The sequence below is a fragment of the Vicugna pacos genome, chromosome 4 (assembly GCF_048564905.1).
Source record: "Vicugna pacos chromosome 4, VicPac4, whole genome shotgun sequence".
Taxonomy (NCBI): domain Eukaryota; kingdom Metazoa; phylum Chordata; class Mammalia; order Artiodactyla; family Camelidae; genus Vicugna; species Vicugna pacos.
In genome coordinates, this window is record NC_132990.1 from 32,157,904 (window position 1) to 32,176,393 (window position 18,490).

General features: G+C 39.7%; 1 protein-coding gene across 9 annotated transcripts in view; it reads left to right on the top strand.

The window, feature by feature from the left end:
- Positions 1 to 9,556: 9,556 nt before the first annotated feature.
- The window catches only part of PLGRKT (plasminogen receptor with a C-terminal lysine), a 53,386-nt gene continuing 44,452 nt past the window's right edge, over positions 9,557 to 18,490 (top strand). The window contains exons 1-4 of one of the 9 annotated variants that reach the window (XM_072959496.1): positions 9,557 to 9,665; positions 10,735 to 10,846; positions 12,244 to 12,276; positions 13,104 to 13,190. In XM_072959496.1, coding sequence (XP_072815597.1) covers positions 13,110 to 13,190 — 81 coding nt within the window. In that variant the 5' untranslated portion in view covers positions 9,557 to 9,665; positions 10,735 to 10,846; positions 12,244 to 12,276; positions 13,104 to 13,109. Of the gene's footprint in view, positions 9,666 to 10,718; positions 10,847 to 12,243; positions 12,277 to 12,360; positions 12,467 to 13,103; positions 13,191 to 18,490 lie in introns of all 9 variants that reach the window. The other 8 variants (XM_072959494.1, XM_072959492.1, XM_072959497.1 and 5 more) reach the window with 8 other exon arrangements.

The following is an 18,490-nucleotide window of genomic DNA, read 5'->3' on the forward strand; positions in this document are numbered from 1 at the left end:
AGCTTCTAGCCTTAGCCCCACACTGTGCAATTACATGCTCTCCTTCACAGACTCAGGTTTTGGGCTAAAGCCGGTTCCCATTTTAATGGAGAAATTCACACTCCCTTCAAAATCATCTCTGTTAAAAGGAAATACCTCTAAGCATGTCTTGAACTTTCAAAAACTTTGTTTACAAAACTACTTAGTAGATATCCAGGAAAATACTGAGTAATTTTACTGTTCTGGGGTAGGGGACTTTCTAAAATATTTATACTTTTTAAGCTAGTATTTCCAATCAAAATATTAAAAAGCTATATATATATATATGAAAATCATGATTTTACTGATGGTAGCAAAAAAAACCCCAGAAATATCCAACAATGGAAATTGTATACATACTTGCTGGAAGTCTTATATACGTTAAAAATGGTACATATGAATGCCATTTAATAACATGAAAATCCTTATGCTATAATAATGCAAAGTGATTTTTAAAAATACCTATTTGTATGTGTGTATAAAACATACATACATTCACAAATTCATACAATTAAAAGTAATGCAAACACCACTTAAAGTTATATGTTATTTGATATTGACACAATTCTCCTTTAATATTCTTACCCCACATTCTATAAAACATGTTAAAACAGTCTCCAGGAGAACACCGATCCCCCCCGCTTTCTTTTCTTAAATCTGTTTTTACCTGTTCTATTTTCTATTACCCTTTTAATTTTTACTTCTTAATTCATTTTTATTTCTCTTGGTTTTGATGTCCTGTTGTTGATTATACACAGGTTTCAAATACATCATTTCCTCTTTTCTCCTTTTTTAAAGGTTTTTAAAGGATGTCTCAACCCGGTTGCTATTCTGCTTCAACTTGCTCTTCTATTATTCATTATACACTGTTTTCAAACCTTTTTTTCCTCCCTTCTTTTAAAATTCTTTCTCTCTCTCTCTTTTTTTCTAAGTCTTATTTCTACACAGGCATTAGATAGATAAACTCCTTAAGGACACAATAGATGACTGATACTCCATAAACCACAGTGCCAGAGAGGTAGGAGCAAGATGAAGAAGCAGAGAAACCATTCCCAATTAAAAGAACAAGAAAAATCCCCTGAAAGAACAATCAATGAAATAGACATCAATAGCCTACTAGATCAAGATTTCAAAAAAGGAGTGATCAAAGTACTAAAGGAACTAAAAGAGATAGTGTTTAGAGATATAAAATATGTCAAAAATGAAATTGAAACTATAAAGAAGAGCCAAGTAGAATTGGTAAACTCATTGACTGAGATGAAGAATGATCTAAAGGCTGTGCAAAGCCGACTAGATAATGCAGAGGAATGAATTAGTGACCTAGAAGACAGAACAATAGAAAGCACCCAATCAGAAGAGCTACAAGATAACAAATAAAAACAAATGAAAATAGCATAAGGGACCTATGGGATAATATAAAGCATGCCAATCTTCACATAATAGGGGTCCCAGAAGGGGAAGAAAGATAAAAGGGGATTGAAAAGGTTTTTGAAGAAATCATGACTGAAAACTTCCCAAACTTAAAGAAGGAATCAGATATCCAAGTACAGGAAGCTCAGAGGGTCCCAAACAGGAAGAGCCCAAATAGACCCACACCAAGACATATCATAATAAAGATGGCCAGAGTCAAGGATAAAGAAATGATCCTAAAGGTGGCAAGAGAAAAGCAAAGAGTGAGTTATAAGGGAACCCCCATAAGGCTCTCAGCTGATTTCTCTGCACAAACACTACAGGCCAGAAGGGAGTGGCAAGATACACTCAAAGTCCTGAATGAAAAAAAGATGCAGCCTAGGATACTTTATCCAGCAAGGCTATCCTTTAGGATAGAAGGAGACATAAAGAATTTCACAGACAAGAACAAGCTACAAGAGTTTAGCAACATTAAACCCATGCTAAAAGAAATACTGAAAGGTCTACTCTAAATAGAAAAGCAGCAGGATGCTACAGAAATGAGAAACTCACAACTGGAAAGGTGATAACTCATGAATTACAAATAAAATAAACACAAAATTATAAAAGAAGACATACAAATCATTGAGAGTGGGAGAGGGAGGCAGGAAAATATAGAATTTTTTTTCTTTCTATTTTAATTTTTTGTTCCTGGCAGGATGGGTTTGAGATCATGTTACTATCAGTTTAATAAAAACAGTTATAGTAATGGGCTAATAGACTTACAAAAAAGGGTAACCACAAGCCAAAAACTTATAATGGAGTCACTAAAACTAAATCAAATCCATGATAATACAAAGGAAAATCACCAAACCACAAAAGGAAGAAGAAAGGAACAAAGAGGAAATAACAAATTAACTGCAAAGATAAGTTCAAAATGGCAATAAACACACATCTATCATTAATTACTGTAAATGTTAACGGACTAAAACTCCAGTCAAAAGACATAGAGTGGCAGACTGGATAATAAAGCAAGAACCTTCAATATGCTGCATACAAGAGACTCACTTCAGGGAGAAGGACACATATAGATTGAGAGTGAAAGGATGAAAAAGGATATTCCATGCAAATGGAAAAGCCAGAAAAGCAGGTGTTGCAGTACTGATTTTAGACAAAATAGATTTTAAAACAAAGGCCATAAAGAAAGATAAAGAAGGACATTTTATAATGATTAAAGGAGTGATACAAGATGAGGATATTACACTCGTTAATATATATGCACCCAATATAGGAGCACCTAAGTACATACAAGAATTACTAACAGAGATAAAGGGGGATACTGATGGGAATACAATCATAGTTGGAGATTTTAACACCGCATTAACATCACTAGACAGATCTTCCAGACAGAAAATAAATAAGGCAACAGAGAAATTAAATAATACAATAGAAAAACTAGATTTGGTGGATATTTTCAGAGCATTACACCCCCCAAGAATAGGATATACATTCTTTTCAAGTGCACATGGAACATTTTCCAGGATTGATCATGTACTTGGGCACAAAAGAAACCTCAACAATTTTAAGAAGATAGAAATTATCTCAAGCATCTTTACTGACCACAATGCCATGAAACTAGAAATCAACAACAGAGAAACAAAGGAGAAAAAAAGGAAAGCATGGAGATTAAACAATATGTTACTAAAAAAACAATGGGTCAATGAGGAACTCAAAGCTGAAATTAAAAAATACCTTGAGACAAATGATAATGAAAGCACAACCACTCAAAATCTATGGGACACAGCAAAGGCAGTGCTAAGAGGGAAGTTTATAGCGATACAGGCCTTCCTCAAAAAAGAAGAACAATCTCAAATAAACAATTTAACCCACCAGCTGAATGAACTACAAAAAGAAGAACAAAAAACCCCAAAAGGCAGCAGAAGGAAGGAAATTATAAAGATTAGGGAGGAAATAAATAAAATAGAGATTAATAAGACCTTAGAAAAAAATCAACCAAACCAAAAGCTGTTTTGAAAAAGTAAATAAAATCAACCAACCTCTGGCCAAACTCACAAAGAAGAAAAAAGAGACAGCACAAATTAGCAAAATAAGAAAGGATAATGGAGAAATTACAACAAACAAAATAGAAATACAGAATATCATACGAGAATATTATGAAAAACTATATGGAACCAAACTGGATAATCTAGAGGAGATGGACAAGTTTCTGGAAACATACTGTCCACCAAGACTGAATCAAGAAGAAACTGACCACTTGAACAAACCGATTACTAGAAATGAAATCAAAATAGCAATAAAAAACCTCCCTACAAATAAAAGTCCAGGACCAGACGGCTTCACCAGGGAATCATACCAGACAAACAAAGAAGAACTCATACCAGTCCTTCTCAAACTCTTCCAGAAGACTAAAAAGGAGGGAATACTCCCAAACTCATTCTATGAAGCCACCATCACCCTGATACCAAAACCAGGCAAAGACACTACCAAAAAAGAGAATTATAGGCCAATATCACTGATGAACATAGATGCCAAAATCCTCACCAAAACATTAGCAAATAGAATCCAACAACACATAAAAAAGATTATACATCATGACCAAGTGGGGTTCATCCCAGGGACACAAGGGTGGTTCAACATATGCAAATCAATCAATGTAATACATCTCATCAACAAGAGAAAGGACAAAAACCACATGATCATCTCAATAGATGCAGAAAAAGCATTTGATAACATTCAACACCCATTTATGACAAGAACTCTCGCCAAAGTGGGTATAGAGGAAACATACCTCAACATAATAAAAGCTATATATGACAAACCTATAGCCAGCATAGTTCTCAACGGTGAAAAACTCAAAAGCTTCCCACTAAAATCTGGGACAAGACAAGGATGTCCACTATCACCACTCCTATTCAACATAGTCTTGGAAGTCCTCACCACAGCAATCAGGCAAGAGAGAGAAATAAAAGGGATCCAAATTGGAAAAGAAGAGGTAAAAATGTCACTATATGCCGATGACATGTTACTATATATAGAAAACCCTAAAAGATCCACACAAAAACTGCTAAAGCTGACCGAAGAACTCAGCAAGGTAGCAGGTTACAAGATTAATGTTCAAAAATCAGTGGCATTTCTTTACACTAATGATGAATCAACAGAAAAAGAAAGTAAAGAAACAATCCTCTTTAAAGTAGCACCCAAAGTAATAAAATACCTAGGAATAAATCTAACCAAGGAGGTGAAAGAATTATACACAGAAAACCATAAACCACTGATGAAGGAAATTAAAGAAGACTTTAAAAAATGTAAAGATATCCCATGCTCTTGGATTGGAAGAATCAATATTGTTAAAATGGTCACACTGCCCAAGGCAATCTACAGATTTAATGAAATCCCTATTAAATTACCCAGGGCATATTTCACAGAACTAGAACAAATCATAATAAAATTTATATGGAACCATCAAAGACCTAGAATTGCTAAAGCATTACTGAAGAGAAAGAAAGAGGCTGGAGGAATAACTCTCCCAGACTCCAGACAATACTAAAGAGCTACAGTCATCAAGACAGCATGGTATTGGTACCAAAACAGACATATAGACCAATGGAACAGAATAGAGAGCAGAAATAAACCCACAAACTTTTGGTCAACTAATCTTCAACAAAGGAGGCAAGAATATACAATGGAATAAAGACAGTCTCTTCAGCAAATGGTGTTGGGAAAACTGGACAGCAGTATGTAAATCAAGGAAGCTAGAACACTCCCTTACACCATACACAAAAATCAACTCAAAATGGATCAAAGACTCAAACATAAGACAAGATACAATAAACCTCCTAGAAGAAAATATAGTCAAAACAGTATCTGATATACATCTCAAAAATGTTCTCCTAGAAGAAGTAAAAGCAAGAATAAACAAATGGGACCTAATGAAACTTACAAGCTTCTGCACAGCAAAGGAAACCATAAGTAATACAAAAAGACAACCTACGGAATGGGAAAAAATTTTTGCAAATGAAACCTACAAAGGCCTGATCTCCAGAATATATAAGCAGCTCATATGACTCAATAAGAAAAAAATAAACAACCCAATCCAAAAATGGGCAGAAGACCTAAACAAACAATTCTCCAAGGAACACATACAAATGATCAATAGACACATGAAAAAGTGCTCAATATCACTAATTATCAGAGAAATGCAAAGCAAAACTACAATGAGGTATCACCTCACACCAGTCAAAATGGCCGTCATTCAAAAATCCACAAATGACAAATGCTGGAGAAGCGGTGGAGAAAGGGGAACCCTCCTACACTGCTGGTGGGAATGCAGTTTGGTGCAGCCACTATGGAAAACAGTATGGAGATTCCTCAAAAGACTAGGAATAGACTTACCGTATGACCCAGGAATCCCGCTCCTGGCCATATATCCAGAAGGAACCCTACTTCAGGATGACACATACACCCCAATGTTCATAGCAGCATTATTTACAATAGCTAAGATATGGAAACAGCCTAAATGTCCATCAATGGATGACTGGATAAAGAAGAAGTGGTATATTTATACAATGGGATAGTACTCAGCCATAAAAACCGACAACATAATGCCATTTGCAGCAACATGGATGCTCCTGGAGAATGTCATTCTAAGTGAAGTAAGCCAGAAAGAGAAAGAAAAATACCATATGAGATCGCTCATATGTGGAACCTAAAAACAAACAAACAAAGCACAAATACAAAACAGAAATAGACTCATAGACATAGAATACAAACTTGTGGTTGCCAAGGGGGCGGTGGGGTGGGAAGAGATAGACAGGGATTTCAAAATTGTAGAATAGATAAACAAGATTATACTGTATAGCACAGGGAAATATATACAAGATCTTATGGTAGCTCAAAGAGAAAAAAATGTGACAATGAATATATAGATGTTCATGTATAATTGAAAAAAATGTGACAATGAATATATAGATGTTCATGTATAATTGAAAAATTGTGCTCTACACTGGAATTTGACACAACATTGTAAAATGATTATAAATCAATGAAAAATGTTAAAAAATGTGTTCAATATCTATATCAAGATTTCTCTCAACTCCCAGGGTATATATTCTCATGGTTACTTTTTTCACTTATATTTTAAGATACATAAAGAGTATTTACAATGTATGTATACAGATTAAAGTGCATCCTTTGGGTTTTGATCAGGAATTGGAACTCTACCAAGTTGGTTTGACTAAAGAGATCTTAATATAGACACTATTTAAAAAGTAGGGTAGCGTTAAGAGAACCATCTAGTTGAAGCATCCCAACTGCCAAATTGGGGGTAAGAACCATCAAGTTGAGAGTCTAGCAACAGCAGGAAGACCATACATCTCTAGATCGAAGAACAAGGAAGGAGAGCATTTCCGGAGCTCTGTGAGCTGGAGACATGGAGGTGGGGCCTCTGGTTAAGAGCTACAGTTATGGAGGGACACAATCACTGATCCTCAGCCCCAAAGAAAGAAAGAATTGATAAAACATACCCTCCTGTGGATGCCGCCACAGTCCAAACCCAAACAGAAACCAGCTGAGAAGAGCCCAGGTGATGTTTTCCAAAGAGGTCAGCTTCTGGGGTATAGAATAGTGCAGGGAAGGGAGGAGAATGGATATGAGGGGAGGCAAACAGAAATCACAGAATGTCTATCTGTTTTGCCACCAAGGATTTATTCTTGCCCTTTGCTCAGATGAAGAGGAGCTTATCCCCTAAACATAAGAATCACTGGGTCCCACCAATGATTATATTGCTTTGAGGCGATGTCAATTTGGGCATACTCTGATCTAGAAACTAAACTGCAATATGTCTCCATCAGTACTCTTCATACAAGGGAAAGAAGGGCAAGGAGGAAATAATTAATATTTTATATACCGAGTTACAATAGTCCCTGCCTCTACAGCTTGTTACTAGGTTAAAATTGATAATCACAGCTTCCTACTTTGTTCACTTATGTTTCCCTTACCCTATGCAGTATTATAGTAGATCAGGATTTTTTACCTGGTGTGGTGATGCAACACTTCAATTTCTGCATGGTCTGAAATTTAAGTGGCCCTTACTTTATCATGTTAAACTGTAGCTATCTAATGACCAATATTATTGCACATAGGAGTATTGAGATGTGCCCTCCCATGTGCAGTAATATTGGTCACAATTTATAGCTGCAACCCAATTTCTCCTTGGTAATTGGGATCAGTTATCCCAATTCCCACTCTATGAGGAACTGAAATGATCAGAGGGCAGATACAGCTTCCAATTCAATAAAACCATGCCTGGGAAGCATTTCTTCCCTTTGAACTAGGACTTCAAACTATTATAAAACCAAGGTTGTAGAAATGGTGCGCTGGATATTTTCCATTTGTCCCTTATGTCTTTGTGCCTAGGAAGCAGACTTCTACAGGCTACACAGACTAGGCTCCCTCATCTTCTGGCTTTCTGGTAGATCCAGCCAATGGGTGATTCAGCAGGATATCAGAGTGAGAAAGGATAGAGGGATGGGTTTTTCTTCTCCACTCTATCCCCATGTGGAACAGAGGTCCCAGTGGTGGCTACAATCTGAGGATCTTACCCTGTAGGGCCAAAGGTCAGCATTGACTGTTTTCCTCTACTGAACAACATAGCTCCTGTTGGGTAGCCCTCTCATAGAGCTGCAGCTATTGCTCTCACCTGGTTTTAGTAAATGTTCCCTCCCCTTTGTCCCTTCAGACCTAGAGTTAGTAACAGGTTCCCACTGTTGCTGATTACTATTGTTAACTTAATGCTAACTGTGTGCCAGACATTGTGCTAAGTGCTTAAATATATTATCTAATGTAGTCTTCACAATCCAATAAATTAGATGGCTTTAGTCCTAGCATAGAGATGATAAAAGTAAGTTTTGGAGAGGATAACGAATGACAGTGATGGAGCTAGAAATCAAATATAGGTATGCTTATGCTACAGTCTGCACTCAAATGCTATTGTATCCATTGTTATCTTCTCTTAAAGAGTTAAAGCTCCACATAGCTTTGTTCCTGTGGTGCACAAGTCACTCTGATAATGAGAAACAGAGATGCTGATGAGATTTCCCTAACTAGTCATTCAACAAATACGCTCTGGAACGTGAGTGCCAAGCTCCAGAATAATGAAACCTGGTGTTGAGAGCATCAAGGCAAGCACAAGAGGTCAGTGTGGTGTTCACTTACATGCAGAGCCTGGAGGAGGTTAGATCCCTTCACTGATTTGATGGTCAGCCAGGGCTAAGTGCAGGAACCTTCCTCATGGAACTTCCTCAAGGCCAGAGCCTTGTGAAGTCCATGCTAGTCTTCCAAGCCATTTAGCAGCTAAGGACAGAATGCCAAGAGTTCCTCAAGTATTCTCTCAATGAGGCTGGGAGGGAGGCTTGACTTACTCAATACAGAAATTACTGGTAGGGGTGAGAAGAAATGGACATCTCTCAGAGTAGCAAGGGAGAAAAATAGTTCTGTCCAATAAAATAAAATAGAAAGAAAAAAATTGGATTGGTAAGTCTGTTCAAGTCTGTTCTTTTTCGTTTCCTGTCTTAACCTTTTTACCACTTTAATTGTGGTAATTTAACAGGTGCGGGAGACGGAGGCTCCAACAGATTGAATAAGCTGTGTGGAGATTCAAACGGGGAAAAAAAAAAGTTCACCCTCAACATTAAACCTATTCTGTAAGTAGAAAGGCTATTACAAATATTTATAACGGTGGGTTTATACGTTTGTGACAAACTCACACGAGACAGATTCTCTTCTCCAAACAGACCCTACAGGTTGACATCCTTTCTGGAGAATAACAGTGATATGTCTCACTCTTGGAGGTTTTAGCCTGGCTCAAGAGCATGGATTGCTCAGGTTCCTCGTGGGTAACTGCAAACCTCACTGAGGACTTTGAGTGAGATTTCCATTCTGTTTCCTCGGCCTCCTCTCAAAATTTGACAGCTTCGTCGCTGTGGTTTTGAATTTGCCTCTTTGACCCGGCCCTCCCAGGACTCCAACGGGATAGAATACACCAGACCTCCGTCAGGCAAGCGGGCCCTTTAAGGAAGCCGAGGGCTGCGCTGATTGGCTGAAACTCGGGATCCTGTCATGACCAGCCAATCCTGAGGCTCTACAGGCCTGGTCCCTGACGCCGTCGACGGAACCCCGGGCCTGGAGGAGGCCTCTGCTACGATCACTGTCTCGGAACTCCAATTCCCGCTGCCCAGTGAGTGAGTGTCTGCAGTGCCGGTCGGGCCAGCCCCAGGCGGGTGGGGAGGGCAGTTTCGTGCGGCTGCGTCTGGCCGCGCGGAGGTCCAAGGCCCCGGGCTGGCCTGGCGGAGCTGAGCGCCCTCTCCTAGTGAGCGCCAGCCCTTGCCTCTCCTCCTGCCCCTAAAGATTCCAGGCCTCTACCGTATCGCTGTAATCAAGTGAGGGGAAGGTAGTCAGTGCAATCAACGGAAATCAGCATACCCTTGAAGGAATTACCCAAGTTACAGTAACTGTGTCCAGGATATGTGGGTGTAGTTAAATTTAAATTAGGGAAAACCTTCCGGAAGCTGTGGGTTCTGGACTGGAATTTGCAGAGGAAGTGAGCTGGTCTGAATTGAACGCAAAGACTTATTGAAAATGATTGCAACCATACATCCAGTCATAAATGTAGATAATACGTCATTTGATCAGGACATGAGTCAGTACAGAAATTTGGATGACAGAGCTTTTAGGTGAAGGAATTGTCTTTTTTTTTTTTTTTTTTTTAAGTAAAATCAAATCCTGGTTCCCAGGTGTGACCCAAGGAGGGCTGCCTGGAACTTGCAGCCTCAACATTCCTCCTCAGAAATATCCTTACCTATTGTAATCTATAGCATAGCCGAGGCAGGACTGGAGCATTAAAGGGCCCTAAGGTCTCAGAAGTAATAAAAAAGGGGGAAAAAAAAAAAAGACAGAAGGAATCCAAATCAGCATTTTTAGCCCTCTGAGGCACACTGGTGTCTAAGTTATACATAGCAAGGCATTTGTCACCAATGATAAAGTGCTGGAATTTTTTGAAAGACTTACTTTATACAACTGAGTGAATTCAAAGTTATTCCTACTGCAAGGTCATTCTTTTTTATTTTCTGATATACACTTTGTGAATGGGAGAGAGAAAGATGAGAGTATTCTGGACACCCTAAGGAACCTCCTGGACTTTGGAAAATGGCTTTGTTAGGGTGGGGAAGGAGAGCAAAGTTGAAAATACTGAACTCCAAGACATAATTTACAAGGTGTGGTGCACTCACTTTCAGGTGTGGTCACTTTTAGGCACTGCAAGGAAGCTTTTCTCCCTGCTTGGCTTCTACTTTTAACCCGTGGGAACATCCCCTAATACACCCAAACTACAATCCAGAACCAAGAGAGCAAGGCCAAGAAAGAGGTAAGCCTAGTCCTAACTTCCCAGATAGTTTCTCTTCCCTAGATGACTGACATGACGGTTGTCTCTCCAGGGAAGATCTCATCTCCTCATAGATAGGGGCACTCTAAGGAACACAGCTCTGTGACATACAGGGTGTGTGTGTAGGAATGGGATTAGAGGACAGTTGTTTTCTTTATAAATGCTTGCTGCATATGTAAAAATTCAATTAGCTACTCCTATGTGCAGAAGAAAAGTAACGAATGGCAAGTGCCTGAGCTACAATTTATTCTGTATCACTCATGCTTTCTGCAGCATTTATAATAAGGGAAAGAGACACTTTGGGGACTGCCAAGATGGATAATATATTGCTCCTGCCTTTAGGCACGTTCTGGTCTGCTGGTGGAGATAGTGGACATGGGGCTGTCAAAGTCTAGAGACAGAAGAGAACTTCTGCTAGATCTCCCTAGCATTAATGGGAGGCCTCAACCTCTGGTCACAGGCTGGAGTTGGGCAGTGGCAGAGGGGAAGGGAAATCTAAGACCTCTCAGGCCTGTTCAGGGCTGTGCCTCTTCTCTGTGAGTGCCTCAGCCTCCCATGTCCAGCTTTGAAGCTTACTCTGACTCAGGGGCACCTATAAATTTAAGGTGCATCTTTGGCCAGAATACAGGGAAGCCACTGAAGTCTGGCTTGTAGTAACCACTCACTTAGGCCCCATTACAAGGGACAATCCATTCTATATGGCATGAAATGCCCTCTCTCTCCTCTTATCTTCTCACCAGTTAGCTAGAACCCAGGATTTCCTGATAAGGATATGAAAAATAGGAGCTCTGCCTGGGCTTCCCACAGAATATTGTGGGTCCTGGGCGAAGGCATTAAGAATGGCCACTCTGACCTGAGGTTCACAAAGTGCTCAACAGCCTGCCAAAGAGAATCAGTAACATTGTTGAGGAGTACAGAGCAACCATAGCTTCCCTGAGTTTCTCAGTCTTCTTAAGGTAGAATCAACAACTAACTGAAGGTCTTCTGTACCCACCCAATTGGATTAAGAACAAAAATTGGAGTTCTGGCTCATCTAGAATTGCCAGTCACTTAAGAATTTCTTAAGTAAGATAAATAAGATAGACTACCATATATTCACCTAAAATTTGTGTTTCCCAGGACATTTAAGTATCCTTATGTTTTCCCTCTTCTGAGAAGTAGCTTAACAAGGAAAAGGTGAGGCTGAAGGAGGATGGCCAAGGGATGTTAGCAGTGGGTAGATGGAAATAGCAAGTGGGTAGGAGAGGTTTGGGATTACAGGAAGAGTACTGATATAGTGACCTTAAGACACCAAAAACATCCTAATATACAAATGCAAGGAGCACAGAGAAATCAGTCTTCAAGGTACACAATGCATCTTCTAAATCACCCCTCCTCAGAAGCAAAGGTTCTGTCATCCAACTGTACAGAAGGTAAGAGGATGGATGGTACTCACCCTGCCTCTCATAAAAATGAGGTTTTGTTTGTTTGTTTGTTTGTTGTTTTTAAACATTCAGTTCTTCAAGATATACAGTGGGAAGAAAAATCAGAAAACATGGAACTATACACTTATAGAGCAGGAAAAGATTTTGGAAATCATCAAGTGCAATCAGCTGGTCTTAGGTGAGTAAGTGATGGCCAGACTGGTTAAGTTTGCCCAAGGTCAGATAGCTAGTTAGGAGCAAGGACTAGAATCCACACTGTGTTCCCAGGTCAGAAAATTTGCCTTCTTTTTTTTTCTTTTGAGAAAAAAAAAAAGTGAATGAAAGGCTGCAAATGGCAAAATATCCTTCTTCCTTATGGGTGAGTTGTATTCCATTACATATATAAGCTGCATCTTCTTTATCCATTCATTTATTGATGTGCACTTAAAATGTTTCCACATCTTGGCAATTATAAATAATGCTATTAATAGCGGGGTAAATGTATCTTTTTGAATTCTTATTTTGTGGTTGGCTTTATTCTTTTGATAACTATGTAAGTTTAAAAAGCTAAAGCTCTAAACATTCTTAGAAACAATGAACAGTACATATATAAATTTTTAAAATATGTGCAGTAGATTGTGTATATGTATTTACATACAATATATTGTATCTGCTTAGTCAAACAGTAACAATTCTACCTCACAAAACTGAAAAATGAAAAAAAAGAATATTTGTTTTTTTTACTTTGTCATAAGTTCATGGTAACCTGAAACAGGGTATATGAGGATGCATGTAGAATATATTATTTTAAGCCTCTTTACTTTTTTATATTTTAGGTCAAGATGGGATTTATATTTTCAAAATCTATGAATGAGAACATGAAAAGCCAGCAGGAGTTCATGCTTATGAATGCCCGACTTCAGGTACATTTTTAAATAATTAAGCTTTTATGTTGCTACAGTGGTTAAACTTTTTGTCACATGTGCTGCAGCACTATGTTCTCTTTAACCCCAAAAGGTAAAATGCTTTTGAGGCTTATCCTCAAAGCCAAGATGAAATGGATTACTAATTATCTGGTAAATGGGTTTTTTAAATCTCTAATCCAGATACTTAAGTAAAAATTTCCGTATTACAGGAATAGATAACTTAAGAGTTTATGGTAGACAGAATGATGCCCATTCACAAAGATATCTGCATCCTAATCCCCTGTGAATATGTTACCTTACATGACTTTACAATGTGATTAAGTTGAGGAGTTTGAATTGGGGGAGATCCTGAATTATCCTTATTTATCTGGAATGGCCCAATGTAATCACAAGGGTCCTTATAAAGGAAAGAGGGAGGCAAGAGGGTCAGGGTCAGAGAGAGAGAGACATTTGAAGATGCTATGCTGCTGACTTTGAAGATGGAATAAAAGGGCCATGAATCAAAAGATTCAAGCAGCCTCTAGAAGCTGGAAAATGCAAGGATATAGATTCTCATCTAGAGCTTCCAGAGGGAAAGCAGTCCCTCCAGTCTATTCTAGACTTCTGACCTCCAGAACTGTAAGGTAATACACTTATTTTGTTTTAAGACACTAAGTTTGATAATTTGCTACAGCAGCAATAGAAAATTTTAATACAGAGTGTGAACATTTGACACTGGATTTATACAACGGCTGAATAGAAAAGATCAAGCAAAGTAGAAGATTGTCTAATTGCCTAATACAGGTTGTCAAAAAGTATTTTTAAATGTTTTAAAACAAAATCAAGTATTAATAGTTTGACTGAAATTATTTTCCTAAGATTTCTAACAAAGATCTGTAGACCTCTGTGGTTCATTACGGCTCTGGGAGTAGAAGGTCCTAGGTGAGACATACAGTAAGTGGTTAAAAGTGAGGACTAAAGCCAGGCTGCCTGGGTTTGAATCCTGGTTCCACCTCCTGACTGACTGTGGCTTGTGCTTCAGTCTCCTAACCTGTAAACTGGAGATGATACTGTCCCCCTCAGAGTAAAAATGACCATGTATTGAGAATGTGTAGAACACTGCCTCAAGTCTTTAGAACAGTGTCTCTCAATCTATAAGCATTAGTTGTTACTCTTGTTATTATTGCTTTTAAAGAGTGATAGAAAGTGTCTTCTGTAGGATAAAGATTTCTTTTGGGGGAATGGAACTATTGAAAGAATGGGCAACTGAACTATTATAACAGAGCAAAGTGACCTAGAGGAGATCAAACGTTTAGGGTTATGAATCAGTAATGTATGTCATATACTCAGAGAGTCCTTGTCCAAGATGTCCGGAAACTACAGGGCTTTTACGTCGTAAGTCAGGGTCTGTGAAGAGTTTGGGATTTTACCCTGCTTGCAAGCTAACAGATGAGCCTATTACTATTCCATGGACGCTGGCAGAACACAGGAGACACCTACATCAAACAAAGGACTTTATTACTCACAGCACAGCAAGAGCACAAGCAAGAGGCTGGTGTCAATTCCTCATGCCCCTCGAGTCTCACAAAGGTGACAAAGACAGGCTCACATGGGTGCTGTGTATTCAGTGCATTGTGAAACACTGGGCTTGGGGAATCTACTGCTTTCCTAGTGAGTGGGGAACTGGTGGAGTTGAGGTGGGGGAAATTGACCTCCTTCCTCAAGGTTGTTCACGGCAAACACAACCCCAAGAAATGGTCTGTGTAAAGAGCAGTCTTCTGGGCTTGCATTCTTGGCTTACCCAGAATGTGCAGGGACATTCAGGGCCCATGGCAGATTGCCCCTCAGCCCGATTGACGAGAGCTTTGAGAACAGCCTTGACTTCTGCTCACTGATCCCAGGGCCCACTACAGTTGGCATCTAGGGTATAACCGGCAGGTGCAATATCACTATTGGCATCTCTACTTTTCAGCTCAGCTGAACCAAAGGTGAACCAGGCCCAGGCATTTAGAAGAACCTCTGTGAATCCAAGGGCCCTATAGAGCCAGTAGCTTTGCTTCAAGTGGCAGCGTGGGGGATAAAATTTTCCCCAAAAAGGTAGCTACTACTCCTTTATACAAAACTGAGATGACACTAAGGCCAGGCCAGCCACACCCTCAAACACATTATTTTCATTTGACCAGCAAAGGGGTACTTTCCTTGTAATTGCCATGTCCCGGTTGTCCTAGTTGTCCATGTCCATGTCAGGCCTGAGAGCCACAAATTCTCCAGGGGTCAAGTGTTTATTTTTAACAAGATCTCAGTAATAGGCCAATAACTGCCTCCTCTTTTTGAAAGGGATACATTTTGGGTTGAATTGTGTCCCTGTCCCCCAAATTCATTTGTTAAAGTCCAAACCCCCACTACCTCAGAATGTGACCTTATTTGAAGACAGAGTCTTTACAGAGGTAATCAAGTTAAAATGAGGTCATTAGGGTGGGCCCTAATCCCAAACGACTGGTGTCCTTGTAAAATTTGGGCACAGAGACATGCATACAGGGAGAAAGCCATGTGAATATGAAGAGGCCATGTACAAGCCAGGGAGAAAAGCCTGGAACAGAGCCTCCCCTCAAAGCTCTCACAAGGAACCAACACTGCTGACACCTTAAATTTGGACTTCCAGCCTCCCAAGTTGAGACAATAAATTTCTGTTTCTTGAGCCATCCAGTTTGTGGGACTTTGTTATGGCAGCCCCAGGAAGCTAATACAGCATATATTTATTTGATGCCTGTGTCCAGCATGTGGTGCCGCTATACTGGCAATGGCCTCTGAAGAAGGCTGATTTTCTTTTTCTTGCTAGAATTCTATATTGTTTCTATTGGACCACTTGGAAGGGGTCAGGGACTCCCTGAATGGGAGAATGTCCTCTCATTACTATGAATGTTTACAGTAAAAGCAAGTAACACAAAATTTATTATACATTTATATTCAGAGGACATAACTGCAGTATCTTGCATCAATTCAAAGGCCATTTTAATTTCCCTTCTTCACTGCAAACTGCTCAAACCTTATCAGCTGAATTTTGCTCTGAGAACACAGATCAAAGATTTTAACATAGGGGTTATTGTAATAGTTTCAGGAGATTAGGCTGTTTTCCCAGCTGGGGGAGATTGGGAATACAAATTTTTTTGCCCTTTGGTTCCTCATCCCAGAACTGGTGGTGCTTCCTCCCCTGTGCTCCTCTGGCCTCTGGAGAGCACTGGGGCTCAGAGGCATCGTTCTTTTAGCCAACACTGGCACTACTGCCCTGCCCTGCATCCTCAGCACTTTGGGCCATCCTGGCACTTAGCACACCCTCCCTGCATAGGGCCAAGGAGACATGGGGCCTGGAATCCAACAGAGCCATAAATATAAACAGTTGAGGCCCTCCTCTCCCCTCCCTGAAGTTCCCCTGCATATCCAACCTTCTTCCCTAAAGCAGCTGAAGTTGGATGAGTGGAAGAAGGAGAGAGCAGCTCGGTGCCAGTAAGCAAAGGTTTGCAGTTACTCTCAGGTTCAAGAAGCCTCTTGCCACTGGACTCAACAAATTTCTAATGTATTTAGTCTATCCAACGTTGTATATCCTCATTGTTTACACCATTATTTCAGCTTTGGGGACCCTTGACCCATCAGCCATTGCTATACTGCATGCCTTCTGGCTGGGGAGTGGGGCTTGTTGCCCCTATGATGTCATGATAACATCCTTTCCTTGTCCCACCCCAGAGGAGAATGTGCCACAATCAACACACAATCTGGGAGTCTTGTTTGGACCCTACCTTTTGTTTCTCAGCCTCATTTAAGGCAGTGAGAGATCTTTACCCTCCCACCCTCACCACCACCTATGCAAAAGCATTTACTTCCAGATCTTAGGGAGTCTTCCGATATCCTCTAACCCAGCCAGCAAGGGCCCTTCTACTTTCTCTTCCAGAACACCATGTCTCTATCAGCACCTCATCCATATCACCCAAACTGGCAGGTCTTGTGAAGGGTCTGGGATTTTACCCTGCTTACAAGTTAAGAAATTAGCCTGTTACTATTTGATGGATGCTGGCAGAAGACTTACTCACAGCACAGCAAACATCATGAGCATGAAGTTGGTGCCAGTTTTCTATGCACTCCAAGCCCCGTGGAGGGGATGGAGGTGGGCCTAGTTGCATGCTGAGGTGGACACATGAGCTTGTAGAATCCACCACTTTTGTCATGAATGGTGAGCAAGGCTGCTCTTTGATTGAGAAGAGGTGTTACTTCATCCTTAAGGTTGCGCCCTGCACATACAACCCTGACGAATGGCCTGGGGAAAGAGCAGTCAGGGCCTGCATCCTTGGCCTGCTCAGCAAGAATGCTCAGGGTCCATGGCTCCCAGTAAGTGTGTTGGTTTAGATGATTAGTTTTTCCTTTTGGCCACAATATACTTTATTATTTATCTTTTAATTTTAAGGAAGGATGACAAAAAGATATAAATCAATACAGTTGAAGCAGCCTTCCAACCCTAAAGCTACTTGAGTTCTCATCCTAAATGGGGCAGCCTAGGGAGAAACAGACTCATCTGTAGCAGTTTGGAAGACTGGATTGGTCCTTGAATGTTCCCCCATTTAAAGGAATTAAATACCTAGCATCATTTTTAAGGCTTAGAGCTATTCTTCTTTTTGAAAAAAGTATCATTAATTACTTGAGATATATATAAGAGAATATATTTATAAATTATGAAGCATAATAAAATGAACACCAATGAACCCATCACTAAATTGAAGAATTATATTATCACAATACCCTTGAAGCTACCTATGGATTCCTCCTCCCTGAATGTTGAGTGAACCCAATCAGCTAAAGTTGGGCTGTAACTGACATCGTATCATATCCCAGAGTTCCTAGGACTATGTATGACTCTGTAAGTGGAAGGAATGGGCCAGGGGAAGATGTGGGTGGGAGATGACATGTCTTTCTAAGTTCTTCAAAGGAGAGGTTTAAAAAACACCGATTGAAACACCAGGCCTACTAACATCTTTAGCCTGTGATGGCATGTCTTTTGGCTCTTTTCCTATTTAATGGCATCTCAATAAAAAAGGGTAAATAGAAGAAACAAATGTTTATTAAGAGAAACCTCATAATTAGAATCCTTTTCCCAGTGGGTTTTTTAAGTTCTACTTTTTTTTTTTTTTGGTAAAAAATGAAAAATTGTAACTTGATAATTTGGTATTATTGGTATTTTTCTTTCAGGAGAAAGGGCCAGAATCTTATACCAGTGGCCAGGTTCCCAACTCTGGCTGTACATTTGTCTCATGCAGGGGCTTTTTAATGTA